The sequence below is a fragment of the Mustela putorius genome, unplaced genomic scaffold (genome assembly GCF_011764305.1).
Source record: "Mustela putorius furo isolate JIRA1106 unplaced genomic scaffold, ASM1176430v1.1 tig00000145_pilon_pilon_pilon, whole genome shotgun sequence".
Taxonomy (NCBI): Eukaryota; Metazoa; Chordata; class Mammalia; order Carnivora; family Mustelidae; genus Mustela; species Mustela putorius.
The window spans coordinates 28246900-28266955 of NW_025421294.1; the positions used below are offsets into that span (position 1 = coordinate 28246900).

A 20056-nucleotide genomic window follows, 5' to 3' on the forward strand; every position below is an offset into this window, starting at 1 on the left:
TCCAAAAATACATTAAAAAATCAGGGCACCTGGGGGGTTCAGTTGATTAAGCGTCTGCCTTCTGTCTCCCTCAGCCTCCTCCACACAGCTCATGCTTTGTCTTCCTTCTCAAGTAAATAAATAAAATCTTAAAAAAAAAAAAGCCATTTACCACAATCAAGTAGTATTTATTTCTGGGTTGCAAGGGTGAGTTCAATATTTGCAAATCAATCAGTGTGATGCATCACCATCATTAAGAATCATAAAGAACCTTGTGATCATTTCAACAGATGCAGAAAAGGCATTTGACAAATATTCATTCATGATAAAAACCCACAACAAAGTAGGTTTGGAGGGGACATACCTCAAAATAACAAAGGCCATCTACGAAAAACACACAGCTAACATCATTCTCAATTGTATTTCTATACACCAAAACTGAAGCACCAAAAAAAGAAACTATGAAAACAATTCCATTTACAACTACACCAAAAATAAGACACCCAGGAGTAAACCTAACCAAAGAGGTGAAAGACCTGTACTCTGAAAAACACAGAATACTGAAGAAAGAAAATGAAAATGACACAAAAAACTGGGAAGACATTCCATGCCCATGGATTGGAAGAACAAATACTGTTGAAATGTCTACAACCACCCAAAGCAATCTACAGATTTAATGCAATCCCTATCAAAATACCTACAGCATTTTCACAGAACTAGAATAAACAATCTAAAAATTTGTGTGGAACCACAAAAGACCTCAAAGAGCCACAGCAATCTTGAAAAAGAAAAGCAAAACTGGAGACATCACAATTCCAGACTTCAAGTTATGCTACAAAGCTAAAGTAATCAAGACAATATGGTACTGGCACAAAAATAAACACATAGATCAACAGAACAGAACAGAAATCCAGAAATAAACTCCAATAATGTGGTCAATCTTTGACAAAGCAAAGAATACCCAAGGGGGAAAAAGACTGTTCAACAAATGATGTTGGGAAAACTAGTCAGCTACATGTCAAAGAATTACACTGGACCACTTTTTTACACCATACACAAAAATAAAATGGATTAAAGACCTAAATGTGAGACTTTAAACCATAAAAGTCCTAAAAGAGAGCACAGGCAGTAATTTCTCCGACACAGAAAATAGTGCCTTTTCTCTACACAGGTCCCTTTAGTGAAGGCAAACAAAAGCAAAAAATAAACACTGGGATTACATTGAAATAAAGAGCTTCTGCACAGTGAAAAGAAGCCATCAAAACTAAAAGGTAACTTATAGAATGGGAGAAGATATTTACAATAACATATCCGATAAAGGGTTAGTATTCAGAACATATAAAAAACTGATACACCACCTGAAAAACAAATAATTCAATTAAAAAGTAGGCATAATACATGAACAGACATTTCTCCAAAAAGCCATCGAGATGGCAAACAGACACCTGAAAGATGCTCAACATCACTGATCATCAGGGAAATGCAAATGAAAACTATAATGAGATACCATCTCACACTTGTGAGACTGAGTAAAAATCACAAGATCCTCTTCAGGATGTGGAGAAAAGGAACACTTGCGCACTACTGGTGGGAATGCAAACTGGGGCAGCCACTCTGGAAAACAGCATGGAGTTTCCTCAAAAAGTTAAAAATAGTACTACTACCTTATGATCCAGCAACTGCACTACTGGGTATTAGCCAAAGTGTACAAGAACACTAATTCAAAGGGATACATGACCCCTATGTTTATAGCAGAATTATTTACAATGCTGAGATATGGAAGCAGCCCAAGTGTCCATCAACTGTTGAATGGATAAAGATGTGATATATAGAGACAACGGACTGTAATTCAGCCATAAAAAGGAAAGAAATCTTGCCATTTGCAACAACATGCATGGAATTAGACAGTATAATGTTAAGTGAAACAAGTCAGAGAAAGACTAATTTCACTCATACATGGACTTTTTAAAAGATTTATTTATTTGAGAGAGAGAGAGATCAGAAGTAGGCAGAGGCAGGCAAAGAGAGAGGGGGAAGCAAGCTCCCTGCTGAGAAGAGAGTCTGATGCGGGTCTCGATCCCAGGACCCTGAGATCATGACATGAGCCGAAGGCAGAGGCTTAACCCACTGAGCCACCCAGGTACCCCCATACATGGAATTTAAGAAACAAAACAAATGAAAACAAAACATATGAGCAAAAAAAAAAAAAGAGAGAGAGACAGACAGACAAACTAAGAAACAGACTTAAAAAAAAAAAAAGATTTATTTATTTATTTTTTTGACAGATACCACAAGTAGGCAGAGAGTTAGGCAGAGAGAAAGAGGAAGAAGCAGGCTCCCTGTTGAGCAGAGAGCCTGATGCGGGGCTCGATCCCAGGACCCTGGGATCATGACCCAAGCTAAGGCAGAGGCTTTAACCCACTGAGCCACCCAGGCACCCCCAGACTCTTTCTTTTTAAAAAAGATTTTATTTGACAGAGAAAGAGAGAGAAAGAGCAACACAAGCAGGTGTAGCTGCAGAGGGAGGAGGAGAAACAGGCTTCCTACTGAGAAGGGAGCCAAATGTGGGGCTCAATCTCAGGACCCTGAGATCATGACCTGAGCAAAAGGCAGAGGCTTAACTGACTGAGCGACCCACGTGCTCCAGGAAACAGCCTCTTTACTAGGAGAGAACATGCTGATGATTACCAGAAAGGAAGTAGGTGGGAGGATAGGTGAAACAGATGATGGGGATTAAGGAATACCTTTGTCATGATGATCAACAGATGATTAAAACAAAAACCTTTTAAAATCAATGAATGAATCTATAATTATTAAAAAAAAATCTATACCAGTATTTAGAGATGCATTTTAAGAGCCAAATCAGTTAACTTCTAAATAACTTTACAATTCTACTATTTGAAACCTAGAAAATAGCCATTTTCAAGCATGCTCTTACTGCTCTTACTTATTTCGGCTAGGAACACTTTAAGAGCAAGGACATCACTGTAGTACTCCTTGCACCTGTAGACCCAAGCACAGTATACACTGTATACACCTCACACACAGGAAACAATCAATAAATGTTTAGGAAGTGAACATTTTTATTTACAGTCTTTATGGCCCTTCCTATAAACCATAAGAGTTTAGAGAACTGCCAAATATATCAACATGTTATGTATCAGTTCCAAATTTTATGCAATGTCAAGAATGCCCTGCAAATTAAAAAAAATTCCCTGGAAAGATGTGTTAATTAAAAAAAAAATCTCCTTAAGAATATAGCAATGTGTAAAGTTGGGTTATTATTTAACAAAGATCTCCATCAGTAACTTAGTATCATGGTATGAATTTGTTTACTCTCAAATCCAAGCTCTTTGGGCAATTCTAAGACAAACCATCCAATAGAGAACTAAGATATTTACCATAACATTATAGAGTATCTGATACTTTAAGAAATATACATAACAGTTGGGAGAAGCAGGGTGGGGTTATGGATATTGGGGAGGGTATGTGCTTTGGTGAGTGCTGTGAAGTGTGTAAACCTGGCGATTCACAGACCTGTACCCCTGGGGATAAAAATATATGTTTATAAAAAATAAAAAAAAGAAAGAAATATACATAACATACAAATTTATACAAAAATACTGTGCTTTAGGGGTGCTACTGGGATAAAAGGTGACCTTCCTATTATAAAAGAAATCAAATTACCTTCAATGGATCAAGTTCGTTCTCATAGGATTTGACAATTTCCTTTGACGATGTTAACTGAGCTTCTTTACTAGTAATCTGGTCACGTATCTCACAAGCTTTTTCCTTATTTTGCTTCAAATATTTTAGTTCTGCTTGACATTCTTTTACCTTCTGACCTTGTGTCTGACGTACCTGCCGAAGTGTTTCCAAGGCTTTAATGTACCTTTGGAGACATTAAATAAAAATCAAACTTCTGTCCAAGGGAATTACAGTAGATTCAAACAAGGGAATATTACAGAGTTGTTAAGATGACATTTACAAAGAGTTATTAGTAACTTAGAAAATGCTTATGATATAATGGTAAATGAAAAACTTACATATAAATTATCAACCCAGTCACTAAAGAAGTACAGAATGAAAACTGAAAGGAAACATGCCCAGTAGTTGCTACTGGATGACAGGTAGTAACTGATTTTTTTTTTTTTTTTTACTTTTAAAACATTTTCTCTTTTAAAAAAGAAGCATCCAAATTGCAACCACAGCTCAATAACTTAATGGGTTATCAAGTCTCACTAAAGGTTACAAACCTTGTTGCTGAAAAAATTTCATCAAATTTTTGCTTCAGAGCCTTCCCTTCACTTAGAGGCCAATTAGAGTCTTCTTGGTGACAAAAAATGACATTATTTAGCACAGACTTGGAAACCCCAAGAGAACTTATCATCTCTCGGTCAATTTCTGCACACTTAGAGCTGAGACTGACCTTCTCACCATGCCTACAGAAAACAAAAAATGAGAATTTATGTAAACAAAAAACCAAAAACACCCTCCATTTGTACCTATTTAATCATTCCTTTACACTGTACTTGTTAAAAAAAAAAAAAAAGAAAAGAAACAAGAAGAAGGGAAAAAAGAGAGACCCTCATCCCTCCCACTACAGTAAGTTCCTCATGGTAAAAAGTTTAACTCTTAAATGATTCAGCAATTCAACAATGGAAAGTGTGTAAAATAGGGCAGGACAGGAAATGATGCCAGAGTTAAATTTTTACATCTGGACTTCGAAATACAATAATTTAAAATATTTACAGACAATAAACAGAAGAAACTATCTTCCATCCCCAGAATTTAAAAATAAGACAATAAGAGACTTTTAAAGAATAAAACAGGATGAACCACACCAAATAGGCAACAGTGTCTTAAAGACCTCTAAAGACGGCATTGTTTATAGACTGCTCAGTAACACACTGTAAAAAGAGAACAAAGGCAAACTTTAGTGATGCTTACCTAAGCAAACCCAAGGAGTATTCTTTTTTTTTTTTTTAAGATTTTATTTATTTACTTGATAGAGAGCCCAAGTAGGCAGAGAGACAGGCAGAAGGAGAGGGAGAAGAAGGCTCTCCACTGAGCAGGGAGACTCAGGTGGGGCTCGATCCCAGGACCCTGGTATCATGACCCAGGTCAACAGCAGCCACTTAACTGACTGAGCCACCCAGGCACCCCATCAGGGAGTATTCTTAATCAGTAGACTTCAACTTTTAAGGTCACACTGACAAAGCAATCCAACAGAGAGAAGTGTCTTAGGGTCTTTTAAAAGGTAAGTTCCCCCAAAAAATAGAAATAAAAAATAAATAAAAGATGAGTTCCCTACATCATTATACCTACAGCCAAGATCATCCCTGCCCTTGGATTCCAAGAGATCTCTCAGTATATTTCATAAGAAGAACATACTCAAAATTTTCTTTCTTATCTTCTGCGCAGTATCTGTTAATAACCAGATTAGGTGGGCAGAGGCAGTGTCTGTATTTACTGTCATTTATATATTCCAATATATAAACTTGGAAATTTATATATTTCCAATATATAAATTTTGAAAATATTACACCAAGTACAGTGAGAATATTTTGTAGGGAGACAGGATGGACAGATACCAGGAGGTTATCACATTAGACCAGTAAAAGATGATGGTAGCTTGAATTAGAATGGTCACTGCAGAGATGGAAAGAAAGACTCACCAGACATTTAGGTTAAATCCATAGGACCTGGTAATGAAATGAATATACAGGGCAAGGAGGTGTCAGATAGAGGTTATTGGTTTGTGTCAGGTGGATGGACTGGAGTGCCATTCACTGCAATGAGGAGTACTGCAAGAATATTAGCTTGTAGGAGGTTTTTTTAGGAGGCAAGGGAAAAGACCCATGAGCTTGGTTTTGAACATGTTGAATCTGCGGTGTCTTTGAAAGACCTGGTAGAACATGAGAAAGGCAGTTGGGTAAACAGGTCTAGAAATAAAGGTCTGGAGACCTAAATATCTGAATCACCTATGAATATATAGTAATTTGTGTGATGAAGCTGAATGAGATTAACTAGGAAGAGAATATAGAGCAAAAATAGGAGAGGATCTAGAAGCCTGTCAAACCCCTATCTTTACTGGCTAGGTAGGATATGGCTGTGAAGAAGAGAAAGGGAAGAGTGTCATGTCACAGGAGACTATTAAAGATTTTCAAGAAGTTATTAACAGCTACCATTTACTGAATTACAGTGGACAGAACAATGGCCCTTCAAAGATACTTATATTCGAATCCCTGCAATTTGTGAATCTGTTGGGTTATATGGCAGAATGATTATAGATGGGAGTTAAGGTTGCTCATCATCTGGACCCTAAATACAGGGATTACCCTAGATTATTCTGTGGGTCAAAAGAATCATAACAGTCCTTAAGTGGGAGAAGGAGGCAGAAGAGTTGAGAGTGATGTACTGTGAGAACTCTGCCCACCATTGCTGGCTTTGAAGGCGGAGGGCCATTTGTGGATAGACTGTAAAAGGCAGAAAGGGCACAGAAAGATATCTTTCCTGGAGTCTCCAGAAAGGAACATAACCCTGCCAACATCCTGATTTTAAACAGTGAGATACAACTGAGACTCATAAATTACAGAACCGTAAGATAATAAATAAATAAACTGTAAGATAATAAACTTTAAACTATTAAGTTTGTGGTTTGTTTTACAGTCATGGAAAACTAATATAGGAGCTCTTTACTACCTATTAAGTGTTTTATATGCATTAGCTCAATCCTTAAAACATTTTTTTAAGACATTAATAGTAATAATGAATCCCTATTTTACAAATGAAAAAAACACAGGCTTGCTATGAGATCTATTTTGTAAAGCAATAGCATTATCCTAATTAAGAGAGGGTACCTGTGACCTTAGTTGGAGCTGTTTCAGTAAAAGAATGGGGCTGGAGGAGGAGTGAGAAGGAGACAATATCAATAACTCTTCTTGAGAAGACTGGCTGAAAAGGGGAAGATGAAGACAGACCATAACTGGCATGGAATGAAATCCAAGTGGTGTGGTAGAGACCTGAGTGTGTTTAAATGCCAAGGAAAAGCCTGCTTGAGAAGCCAGTAGCTAAAATATTGCCCCTAGCAAATAATAGGTGCTAAACATTATTCACTAAAAGAATTAATTCATTAGTTGAATAAATACCTAACAAGTAAAAGGGAAGGGTAAGGGGACAGTTAAGTAATGTGCTCAACAAGGATAAAACCTCGAAGCCACGGCAAGCTAATTCCAAAATCCATGCCCATTATAAGATGATACCTGCCTCTAACAAAGGTAACAGTTCAAAGGGAAAAATTATCTCTTTCCTATCTGTATAGTTCTCATCTCACTCCTACACATGATATTAGCATTTTCCATTCATTCAATCTATATTTGAGTGATTGTGCAACTTCAAATGAGCAACTGTTCACAAATTACTCAAAGGAATGTCGCATTATCACTAACTCTTTAATGGGATCATTCCTTTTAACTGATAAATTGATCAAACAATAAATGTTCATAGTGGGTGCAGCGGCAAGGAGTACACAGGAACTCTACTTTCTGCTTGGTTTTGCTGAGAACCTAAAACTGCTCTAAAAAATAAAGTCTGTTTAAAAAAATCAATATGCTCCCCTAAAATAAGGTAATGGGAAAAAACCCATTAGGTTCTGATGAACATAAATGACTTCAAATGAACAGATATTCAAATATAAACAAACACCTACTTTGTTCTAGTAATGACTCCTTCCAGGGTTTTAAACTCTGTCTTTTTGCTTTTCTGAGTACACACCATAGATCTCTGTACAGCTATAACTTCTCCATTGACATCACGAAACTGTAGACGAATCTGGGCTCTCACATCTGTTTCTTGAGCAACCTTTGAAGATAAATGGAGAAAAATTATGCTACCTTAGTGAGTATTAGAACATTCATTCTAAAAGACAAGACACATGCAATCTTACCAAAAATGAGAAAAAGAACTTAAATATCCAAAATGAGTGCCAGTTCTGCATGCTACCAATATATAAGAGGAAAAGAGTACTCTTTAATTATTTACTGAAATTATTTATTTTCTGTTATTCAGTATCATTAGGAGATCAGGTAAGTCAATTTTCCAAGTAAGTTTTACTTTAAGTATCAAATATATCAAAAACAAAACAAAAAAGTATCAAGAACAGATTTTTAAAAAAATACACAAGTGTACAGAAAAGTAAAAATACAGTATATAAAACTTTTCTCCCATGAACCAATTGAGATTAAGTTGCTGATTTGATGTCCCATCAATATTTCCTACAAAACAGGGACACTGTCAAACATAAAAATCAGGATATTTAGAGTGATGTATTACTACCACATGGTCCCCAGATTCCATTCAAGTTTGGCTGATTGTTCCAGTACACCCTTTACAACAAAAGAATTATACAGTGTATTACAGATCAGATTATATGTATTACACCCTGTTTATTATATGTATTACACACTGTTTAGAATTACTTATTGTTGTCATGCCTCTAGCTTCAGTCTGGGACAGTTCCTCAGATTTTACTTGACTTTCATGACTGGTAATTTACAAACCATTATTTCACAGACTATTTCCCAAAATTTGGGTTTGTCTAGTATCTCCTCATGACTAGAATCAGATTATGTACCTTTGGCAGGAATATTACAGAAGTGACGTGTGTTCCTTTCATTCCATCTTGTCAAATGGGACATGGTTTCAATTTATCCCACTATGGGGGTAATGGTATCTGTCACACTTCTCTACCATGAAGTTATTTTTTATACTTTGCTATTAACAAATATTTGGGATATACATTGAGATGATGTTAATACCTCATACCTCATCAAACCTTCTTCCACTAGTTTTAGCACCTATTAATGTTTCTTACCTGAATGAGCTATTTCTATTATGGCTATCAAATAGTAATTTTCTAGTTCTATTATTTCTCCTACATTTATTTGTTAAGATTCTACTATAAGGGGAGGAGGAGCAAGATGGCAGAGAAGCAGAAGACCCTATTTCAACTAGTCCCCTAAAGTGAACTAAGTATCCACCAGAGCACTCTGAACACCCTTGAAATCACCCTGAGATGTAAGATTATACACTTCTGGATCTCAACCCGGGCAGAGGATCATCAGTGGAGAGGTAAAGCGGAGTGGGAAAACTCAGACTGATATCAGAAGGTAAACAAAAGGGGGAGAGCCACCAGAAGCAACCCACTGGAAAGTAATACCCCAATACGAAAAGTGCCCTGTGACTGGGGACCAGCATTAGAGTCTGGTTAAAACCACTCAAAAACAACAAAAGATCTTAAGGGGCAACTGGTGCAATTGGGCGGTCATGGGCACGGGCCTAAGCCCACGATGCCAGGACAGTCACCTCCAGTGACCACCCATGCCAGAGAGAGCTTGGTGGGGGCTCCAGTCCATGGTCCCTGAGCCTACAGCTTTCCGCTGCTTTCACCACTGCTTGGGCCAGGCGTTCTTCCTCCCGTGCCTGAGAGCCTGGTGTGGGCACCAGCCAGGGTCTCTGGGCCCTTAGCCTTTCACAACCTGCACGACCACGGGGTCTGCACACACCCAGTCTGCACCTGAGAGGACCTGGCGCAGACCCTGACTGGCGTCCCTTGGCCTGCAGCCTTCTGTGACCTGCACCGCTGCCTGAGTGCACCTGGCGTGGGCATGGACCCAAGACAGCAATCCCAGCAAGGGCAGACACCCAGGTTTGGGCTCCCCCGGACCAGTATCACTTGTGGTTTTAGAGGCACAGGGGTACAGAGACAAGCGGTGACCTTGGGTGACCACTGAGATGGTGGCTGGGGGTGTGCACCACCTGTGGAGGTTGTGGTGTTCAGCAGAGTTTGCAGAGGGGGAGCCTGTGTCTTCTGGATCACCCAGAGGGGAGCAAACTGAGGCTTCTCTAAGGTGAAGGTCTGGATGCGGACAGTTTACTTTCCACCAACGCTCCAAAAAGCCACAGAAAGCTGTCCAAGAACAAAAACCTTTGGAGAACAAAAGCCTGAAAACGCAGTTTCTACAGAGCCCAGCACCTTAATAAGGGGCAGAACAACTCAGCCAAAGCAAGATCGACTGGCAAACAATGTGGCAGTCCTCTCCCCCAGAAGAGAAGCCAAAAGAACAAGAGGACAACCACCACAGAGTCCCCATAAAACTGTAAAACCCCAACATCAGGGGAAAACAATATATTAAGCTCCCAGTATTACACCAAAACCTATATATTACATAGATACAACTTTTCTTTTTCTTTTTTTAAAAATTCATTCTCACGATTCTTGTTCTCTTAATTTTTTTAACCTACTTACCATTACAACTAGAGGGTTAATACAACATATTGCATAATAACTTTTTAACTTCAACTTGTTTCACACATATACCTATTTTCTTTTATTTTTTTTAATATACATATAGATACAAGCTTCAAGGTAATCCTTTTTCCCTATTCAATACTACCCCTATATATAAACCAGTTTTAATTTCCCTGTATCTCTGGAAAGTTGAGTCTTTTAACAAAGATAACAAGATACACCCAGGAAGAACTGAAATAACCTTCCTCGCCCACATTGAAGATTTATAAACACCTTCCCATCTTATCCTTCTGTTAGTGTTTCTGTGTACTTGCTTTTGTTTTTGTACTATATAAATCTTATTCTTGGGGTTCATTTTGGCTGGTTTTTTTTTCTTTTCTTTTGTTGGTCTTTTTGTTTGTTTTTGTCTTTGTACTTTATAATTTCACTTTGGGGCCCATTTTGGCAGGTTTCCCCCCCCCCCTCTTTTCCTTCTTTCTTTTTGGTGGAGACTTCTGATTGTTCCAAAACTTTTCATGGTACACCCTGCCAAGAACATGTATTCAGCTATACCTCCCCTCAACCAATTCTCACTAAAATGACTATGAGGAGGAACACCCAACAGAGGAAAAATTCAGAGACTGTGACAACAGAACTACTGGATATGGACATAAAGAATATTCTGGAAAGGGAGTTCAGAGTAACAACTATCCAGGCAATGGCTAGGTTGGAGAAGACCATTAGAGACAACATAGAATCTCTAAGGGTGGAGGGGAGAGCTGATCTGAAAGAAGTTAAAAATGCTATCAATGAGATTCAATCTAATCTAAATACTGTAAGAGCTAGGGTAACCAAGGCAGAAGATAGAATTGATGATCCAGAAGACAAACTGATAGAAAAGAAGGATTAGGAGAAGGCCTGGAACAAACGGCTTAGAAGCCATGAAAACAAAACTAGGGAAATAAATGATGCCATGCAACATCCCAATATCAGAATTATTGGGATCCCTGAGGGGGTGGAGAGAGAGAGAAGACTAGAAGATATAGCTGAACAAATCCTGGATGAAAATTTTCTCAATATGGGGAATGGAACAAGTGTTCATGTCCCAGAAGCAGAGAGGACAACCCCCCCTGCCCCAAGATGCCAGAAAGACATCCAGACACATAACTGTGAAATTCACAAATCATAGTTTCAGAGAATATGTCCTAAGGGCAGCTAGAGGGAAGAGATCCCTTACATACAGAGGGAGGACCATCAGAATAATGTCAGACCTGTCCACAGAAACCTGGCAAGCTAGAAAGGGCCGTTAAGACATATTCAGGGCACTAAATGAAAAGAACATGCAACCAAGAATACTTTAGCCAGCAAGGCTGACATTCAAAATGGATGGAGAGATAAAGAGCTTTCAAGACCGGCAAGCTTTAAAAGATTACATGACCACCAAGCAGGCACTACTAAAATATTGGGGGGGTTCTACAAAGGAAGAAAGAACCCAAGACTGATATAGAACAGAAATCTACAGAGATAATCTATAAAAATAAGGACTTCACAGGCAACATGATGTCAATAAAAACTTACCTTTCAATAATCACTCTCAACGTGAACGGCCTAAATGCTCCCATAAAATGGCACAGGGCTGCAGACTGGATAAAACGACAGGACCCCTCCATATGCTATCTACAAGAGACACATTTTGAACCTAAAGATACATCCAGACTGAAAGTGAAGGGATGGAGAATCATCTTTCATGCCAATGGGCCTCAAAAGAGAGCTGGGGTAGCAATTCTCATATCAGATAAATTAGATTTTAAGCTAAAGACTGTAGTCAGAGATACACAAGGACACTATATCATTCTTAAAGGGTCTATCCAGCAAGAAGATCTAACAATTGTAAATATTTATGCTCCCAATATGGGAGCAGCCAACTGTTAGTCAAAATAAAGAGTCCTATTGATATGAATACATTAATTGTACGGGATCTTAACATGCAAATCTCAGTAATAGATCATCCAAGCAGAAAATCAACAAAGAGACAAGAGCTTTAAATGACACACTGGACCAGATGGACCTCATAGATATATACATCCGAAAACAACAGAATACTCATTCTTCTGGAGCGCACATGGAACTTTCTCCAGAACATCCATATACTGGGTCACAAATCAGGGCTCAACTGATACCAAAAGATTGAGATTATTTCCTGCACATTCTCAGATCACAATGCTTTGAAACTAGAACTCAACCACAAGAAAAAGTTTGAAAGGAATTCAAACACTTGGAAGCTAAAGAACATCCTGCTCAAGAATGTTTGGATCAACCAGGAAATCAGGGAAGAACTTAAACAATTCATGGAAACCAATGAGAATGAAGACACATAGGTTCAAAACCTATGGGATATGGCAAAGGCAGTCCTAAGAGGGAAATACATAGCCATCCAAACCTCTCAAAGAAATAGAAAAATCCCGAATACACCGACTCTCTTTACACCTTAAGGAACTAGAAAATTAAGCCAACCCCATGCACAAGAAGGGAAATATTAGTGCAGAGATCAATGAGTTAGAAACTATAGATAAGTAAAACACATCAACGAGGGCGCCTGGATGGTTCAGTGGGTTAAAGCCTCTGCCTGCGGCTCAGGTCAGGAGCCCAGGGTCCTGGGATTGAGCCCCACATCGGGCTCTCTGCTCAGTGGGGAGCCTGCTTCCCCACCCACCTCTCTGCCTCCCTCTCTGCTTGTGATCTCTGTCTGTCAAATAAATAAATAAAACCTTTTAAGAAAAAACCAATGAAACTAGAAGCTGGTTCTTTGAAAGAATTAATAAGATTGATAAACCACTGGCCAAACTAATCCAAAAGAAAACAGAGAGGACCCAAATTAACAAAAATATGAATGAAAGGGGAGAGATCACGACTAACGCCAAGGAAATAGAAACAATCATCAGAAATTATTATCAACAGCTATATGTCAATAAGTTAAGCAACCTAGAAGAAATGGATGCATTCCTGGAAACCTATAAACTTCCAAGACTGAAACAGGAAGAAACTGACAACCTGAATGACCAATATCTAGTAACAAGACTGAGGCAGTGATCAAAAAACCTCCCAAAGGGAGGAGTCAAGATGGCAGAGAAGTAGCAGGCTGAGACAACATCAGTTAAGAGGAGATCACCTATATAACTTATCAAACCATTTTGAACACCTACAAATCCAACAGGAGATAGAAGAGAAGAAGAACAGAAATTCTAAAAACAGAAAATCAACCACTTTCTGAAAGGTAGGACTGGCAGAGAAGTGAATCCAAAGAGACGGGAAGATAGACCGCGGGGGGAGGGGCTGGCTCCGGGCAAGCGGCAGAGCAATGAAGCACAAAATCAGAACTTTTAAAAGTCTGCTCCAATGAGGGACATCACTCCAGAGGCTAAGCCGGGGTGAAGCCCACGCAGGGACAGCATGTTCTCAGGTCCCACGGGATCACAGAAGGATCAGGGGTGTCCGAGTGTCGCAGAGCTCACAGGTATTAGAGCAGGGAAGCTGGTTACAGAGACAGAGCCAAGGAGTGAGCTCTCAACTCGGAGTTACCTTAAATGTGGCCAGTGGCAAAGACCACTGCTCTATGAGGAGAGACCCCACAAGATCCAGGGAGACCCTAGATTCCAGGGAGGCCCTGGAAGAGCAAAGGGATCTGCAGGGTTTGGAGACTCCAGGCGGGGCTGTGTGCCAGACTGGTCACAGGCTGGGTGACCTTGGAGTGCAGCCGAAGGCCAGGGAGACGGGAGTGACTGAGCGCTTTTCTCCAAGGGCACACTGAGGAGTGGGGCCCAAGCTCTCGGCTCCTCTGGGTCGGAGACCTGGAGGCCACCATCTTCATTCCCTTCCTCCAGAGCTCTACGGAAAGCGTTTCAGGGAACAACAGTCTTCTGAAAGTGAAGCTGAGCAAATTACTTAACCTGGGGCCCTGGTGAAGGCGGTGCAATTCTGCCTCGGGCAAAGACACTTGAGAATCACTACAACAGGCCCCTCCCCAGAAGATAAGCAAGAAATCCAGTCAAGACCAAGTTTACGTACCAAGGAGAACAGAGAAATTCGGAGGAGGAGAAAGCAAAGCATGGAATTCATGGCTTTCTCCCCATGATTCTTTAGTTTTGCAAAGTCAATTTATAAATTTTTTTTTCTTTTGCTAAATTTTTTTTAACTTTTACCCTTTCCTCTTTTAACATTTTTAAACTAGTTTATCTTACCAATACCTTTCATAAAAAAAAACTTATTTGAAACTTTATTAGTATAGTCATATTTTATCCTTCATTGTATCTAACTTTATTTTTTGTATACACATAGGGTTTTTTCTTCTAAAAAAATTTGGGATACAACTTCTAAGAGATCAAAATATACCCTAAATCTAACACAGGGCTTTATTCTAGTCTCCAGCCTAAGCAAATTCTCTCCACTTTCTTTTCCTTTATTCTTCCAACCAACTTACCTTATCAACTCCTTTTTTAGAAATTAAAAAAAAATTTTTTTTTTCATCTTTATAGTCATATTCCATCCCTTCATTGTGTTTACCCTTATATATGTTTTCATTCTTTAAAATTTTGGGAGCTAGTTTGTTCTAAGAGACAAAAATACTCCCATTCAGCGGGTGACCCTGTTCTATTCACTAGTCTAATATATATCTTTTTTCTTTTTTATATTTTCCCTTTATTTTTGTTTAAAATTTTTTTTCTGAACTTCTTTTTACCCCCTTTCTTCCTCCCACGATTTGGGGTCTCTTCTGATTTGGTTAAAGCACATTTTACTGGGGTCTTTGCCACTCTTTTAGTATTTTATTCACTCCTTCATATATTCTTATCTGGATAAAATGACAAGGCAGAAAAACTCACCACAAAAAAAAAGAACAAGAGGCAGTACTGAAGGCTAGGGACTTAATCAATACGGACACTGGTACTATGTCAGATCCAGAGTTCAGAATGATGATTCTCAAGGTGCTAGCCTGGCTCGAAGAAGGCATGGAAGATATTAGGGAAACACTGTCTGGAGAAATAAAAGCCCTTTCTGGAGAAATAAAAGAACTAAAATCTACCCAAGCTGAAAGCAAAAAAGCTATTAATGAAGTGCAATAAAAAATGGAGGCTCTTACTGCTAGGATAAATGAGGCAGAAGAGAGAATTAGTGATATAGAACACCAAATAACAGAAAATAAAGAAGCTGAGCAAAAGAGACAAACAACCACTGGACCATGAGGGAAGAATTCAAGAGATAAGTGATACCACAAGATGAAACAACATTAGATTAATTGGGATTCCAGAAGAAGAAGAAAGAGAGGGGAGCAGAAGGTATACTGGAGAGAATTATTGTGGAGAATTTCACTAATATGGCAAAGGGAACAAGCATCAAAATCCAGAAGGTACACAGAATCCCCCTCAAAATCAATAAGAATAGGTCCACATCCCATCATCTAATAGTAAAATTTACAAGTCTTAGCAACAAAGAGAAAATCCTGAAAGGAGCCCGGGACAATAAGTCTGTAACATACAATGGTAAAAATATTAGATTGGCAGCAGACTTACCCATAGAGACCTGGCAGGCCAGAAAGAACTGGCAAGATATATTCAGAGCACTAAACAAGAAAAACATGCAGAAAAGAATACTATATCCAGCTAGGCTATCATTGAAAATAGAAGGAGAGAAAAAAATATTCCAGGACAAACAAAAACTAAAAGAATTTGCAAACACCAAACCAGCTCTACAGGAAATATTGAAAGGGAAATAAGCAAAGAGAGAGCCTAAAAGCAGTAGATCAGAAAGGAACAGAAACAATATACAGTAACAGTCACCTTCCATGCAATACAATGGCACTAAATTCATATCTCTCAATAGTTACCCATTTAGAGCTAAATACCCCAATCAAAAGACACAGGGTATCAGAATGGATAAAAAAACAAAACCCATCAATATGCTGTCTACAAGAAACTCATTTTAGACCCAAAGACACCTCTGGATTTAAAGGGAGGGAATGGAAAACAATTTTCCATGCTAATGGACCTCAAAAGAAGGCTGAGATGGCAATCCTTCTATCAGATCAATTAGATTTTAAGCCAAAGACTATAATAAGAGATGAGGAAGGACACTATATCATATTCAAAGGGTCTGTCCAACAAGAAGATCTAACAATTTTAAGTATCTATACCCCTAACATGGGAGCAGCCAACTATATAAACCAATTAATAACAAAATCAAAGAAATAAATCGACAATAATACAATAGTAGGGGACTTTAACACTCCCTTCACTGAAATAAACAGATCATCCAAGCAAAAGATCAACAAGGAAATCAAGGCCTTAAATGATACACTGATGGACATCACTGATAATATTGAGAACATTCCATCCCAAAGCAACAGAATACACATTCTTCTCTAGTGCACATGGAACATTCTCCAGAATAGATCACATCCTGGGTCTGAAATCAGGTCTCAACCAGTATCAAAAGATTGGGATCATTCTCTGCATATTCTCAGACCACAATGCTCTGAAGCTAGAACTCAATCACAAGAGGAACGCTGGAAAGAACCCAAATACATGGAGACTAAAGAGCATCCTCCTAAAGAATGAATGGGTCAACCAGGAAATTAAAAAAGAACTGAAAAAATTCATGGAAACAAATGATAATGAAAACACAATGGTTCAAAATCTGTGGGACACAGCAAAGGCAACCCTGAGAGGAAAATATATAGCAATACAAGCCTTTCTCAAGAAACAAGAAAGGTCTCAAATACACAACCTAATCCTACACCTAAAGAAGCTGGAGAAAGAACAACAAAGAAATCCTAAACCCAGCAGGAGAAGAGAAATCATAAAGATCAGAACAGAAATCAATGAAATAGAAACCAAAAAACCAATAGAACAAATCAACGAAACTAGGAGCTGGTTCTTTGAAAGAATAAGATTGGTAAACCCCTGAACAGACTTATCAAAAAGAAAAGAGAAAGGACCCAAATAAATAAAATCATGAAAAGAGGAGAAATCACAACCAACACCAAAGAAATACAAACAATTATAAGAACATATTATGAACAGCTATACGCCAGCAAATTTGACAATCTGGAAGAAATGGATGCATTCCTACAGACATATAAACTGCCACAACTGAACCAGGAAGAAACAGAAAACCTGAATAGACCCATAACCAGTAAGGAGATTGAAGCAGTCATCAAAAGTCTCCAAACAAGAGCCGAGGGTCAGGCGGCCTCCCAGGGGAATTTTACCAAACATTTAAAGAAAAATTAATGGGGTGCTCGCTTCAGCAGCACATATACTAAAGAAAAATTAATGGGGTGCCTGAGTAGTTCAGTGGGTTAAGCCTCTGCTTTCAGCTCAAATCATGATCTCAGGGTCCTGGGATCGAGTCCCACATCGGGCTCTCTGCTCAGCAGGGAGCCTGCTTCCCCCTCTCTCTCTCTCTGCCTGCCTCTCTGCCTACTTGTGATCTATCTCTTTGTCAAATAAATAAATAAAATCTTTAAAAAAAAAAAAAAGAAGAAGAATTAATTCCTATTCTCCTGAAACTGTTCCAAAAAAATAGAAATGGAAGGAAAACTTCCAAACTCATTTTATGAGGCCAGCATTACCTTGATCCCAAAACCAGACAAGGATACCATCAAAAAAGAATTACAGACCAATATCCTTGATGAACACAGATGTGAAAATTCTCACCAAAATACTAGCCAGGATCCAACAGTACGTTAAAGGATTACTCACCACGACCAAGTGGGATTTATTCCAGGGCTGCAAGGCTGATTCAACATCCGCAAATCCATCAATACACGTGATACAATACATTAATAAAAAAAAGAACAAGAACCATATAATACTCTCAATAGATGCTGAAAAAGCATTTGACAAAGTACAGCATCCCTTCCTAATCAAAACTCTTCAAAGTGTAGGGATAGAGGGCACATACCTCAATATCATCAAAGCCATTATGAAAAACCCACAGCGAATATCATTCTCAATGGAGAAAAACTGAGAGCTTTTCCGCTAAGGTCAGGAACACGGCAGGGATGTCCATTATCACCACTGCTATTCAACATAGTACTAGAAGTCCTAGCCTCAGCAATCAGACAACAAAAAGAAATTAAAGGCATCCAAATCGGCAAAGAAGTTGTTAAACTATCACTCTTTGCAGATGATATGATACTTTATGTGGAAAACCCAAAAGACTCCACTCCAAAACTACTAGAACTCGTACAGGAATTCAGTAAAGTATCAGGATATGAAATCAATGCACAGAAATCAGTTGCATTTCTATACACCAACAACAAGAGAGAAGAAAGAAGAAATTAATGAGTCAATCCCATTTACAATTGCACCCCAAACCATAAGATACCTAGGAATAAACCTAACCAAAGAGGGAAAGAATCTAAACTCAGAAAACTATCATGTACTCATGAAAAAAATTGAGAAAGACACAAAGAAATGGAAAAACGTTCCATGCGCATGGATTGGAAGAATAAATATCATGAAAATGTCTAAGCCACCTAAAGCAATCTTCACATTTAATGCAATCCCTATCAAAGTCCCATTCTTTTTTTTTTTTTTAAAGAAATGGAACAAATAATCCTAAAATTTATATGGAACCAGAAAAAAACCTCGAATAGCCAGAGGAATGATGAAAAAGAAAGCCATAGTTGGTGGCATCACAATTCCAGACTTCAAGCTCTATTACAAAGCTGTCATCATCAAGACAGCAAGGTAGTGGCACAAAAACAGACACATAGATCAATGGAACAGAATAGAGAGCCCAGAAATAGGCCCTCAACTCTATGGTCAACTAATCTTCGACAAAGCAGGAAAGAATGTCCAATGGAAAAAGACAATCTCTTCAACAAATGGTGTTGGGAAAATTGGACAGCCACTGCATAAAAATGAAACTGGACCATTTCCTTACACCATACACAAAAATAGACTCAAAATGTATGAAGGACCTCAATGTGAAAAAGGAATCCATCAAAATCCTTGAGGAGAACACAGGCAGCAACCTCTTTGACCTCAGCCAAGCAACTTCTTCCTAGGAACATCGCCAAAGGCAAGGGAAGCAAGGGCAAAAATGAACTATTGGGACTTCATCAAGATCAAAAGCTTTTGCACAGCAAAGGAAACAGTTAACAAAACCAAAAGACAACTGAAAGAATGGGAGAAGATATTTGCAAACGACATATCAGATAAAGGGCTAGTATCCACAATCTATAAAGAGCTTATCAAACTCAACCCCCAAAGAAAAATAATCTAATCAAGAAATGGGCAGAAGACATGAACAGACATTTCCGCAAAGAAGACATGCAGATGGCTAACAGACACATGAAAAAGTGCTCCACATCACTTGGCATCAGGGAGATACACAACGAGATACCACCCCACACCAGTCAGAATGGCTAAAATTAACAAGTCAGGAAATGACAGATGCTGGTGAGGATGCGGAGAAAGAGGAACCGTCCTATACTGTTGGGAATGCAAGCTGGTGCAACCACTCTGGAAAACAGCATGGAGGTTCCTGAAAAAGTTGAAAATAGAGCTACCCTATGACCCAGCAATCTCATTGCTGGGTATTTACCCTAAAGATACAAATGTAGTGATCTGAAGGGGCATGTGCACGCAAATGTTTATAGCAGCAATGTCCACAATAGCCAAACAATGGAAAGAACCTAGATGTCCATCAACAGATGAATGGATAAAGAAGATGTGGTTTATATGTACAATGGAATACTATGTAGCCATCAAAAGAAATGAAATC

The 20056-nt window shown here is 38.6% G+C and overlaps 1 protein-coding gene across 10 annotated transcripts in view; it reads right to left on the reverse strand.

Annotated features, from left to right (window-relative positions):
* The window catches only part of RAD50 (RAD50 double strand break repair protein), a 219173-nt gene that overhangs the window by 62688 nt on the left and 136429 nt on the right, over positions 1-20056 (reverse strand). For all 10 annotated transcript variants that reach the window (XR_006605369.1, XM_013052521.2, XM_013052517.2 and 7 more), the window contains 3 exons: positions 7691-7842; positions 4236-4421; positions 3667-3871 (listed from right to left, as the gene is read on the reverse strand). Coding sequence is in view for 9 of the 10 variants with exons in the window: in XM_013052521.2 (XP_012907975.1) it covers positions 3667-3871; positions 4236-4421; positions 7691-7842 (543 nt within the window). In the remaining variant the exon portion in view is untranslated. The remainder of the gene's footprint in view (positions 1-3666; positions 3872-4235; positions 4422-7690; positions 7843-20056) is intronic.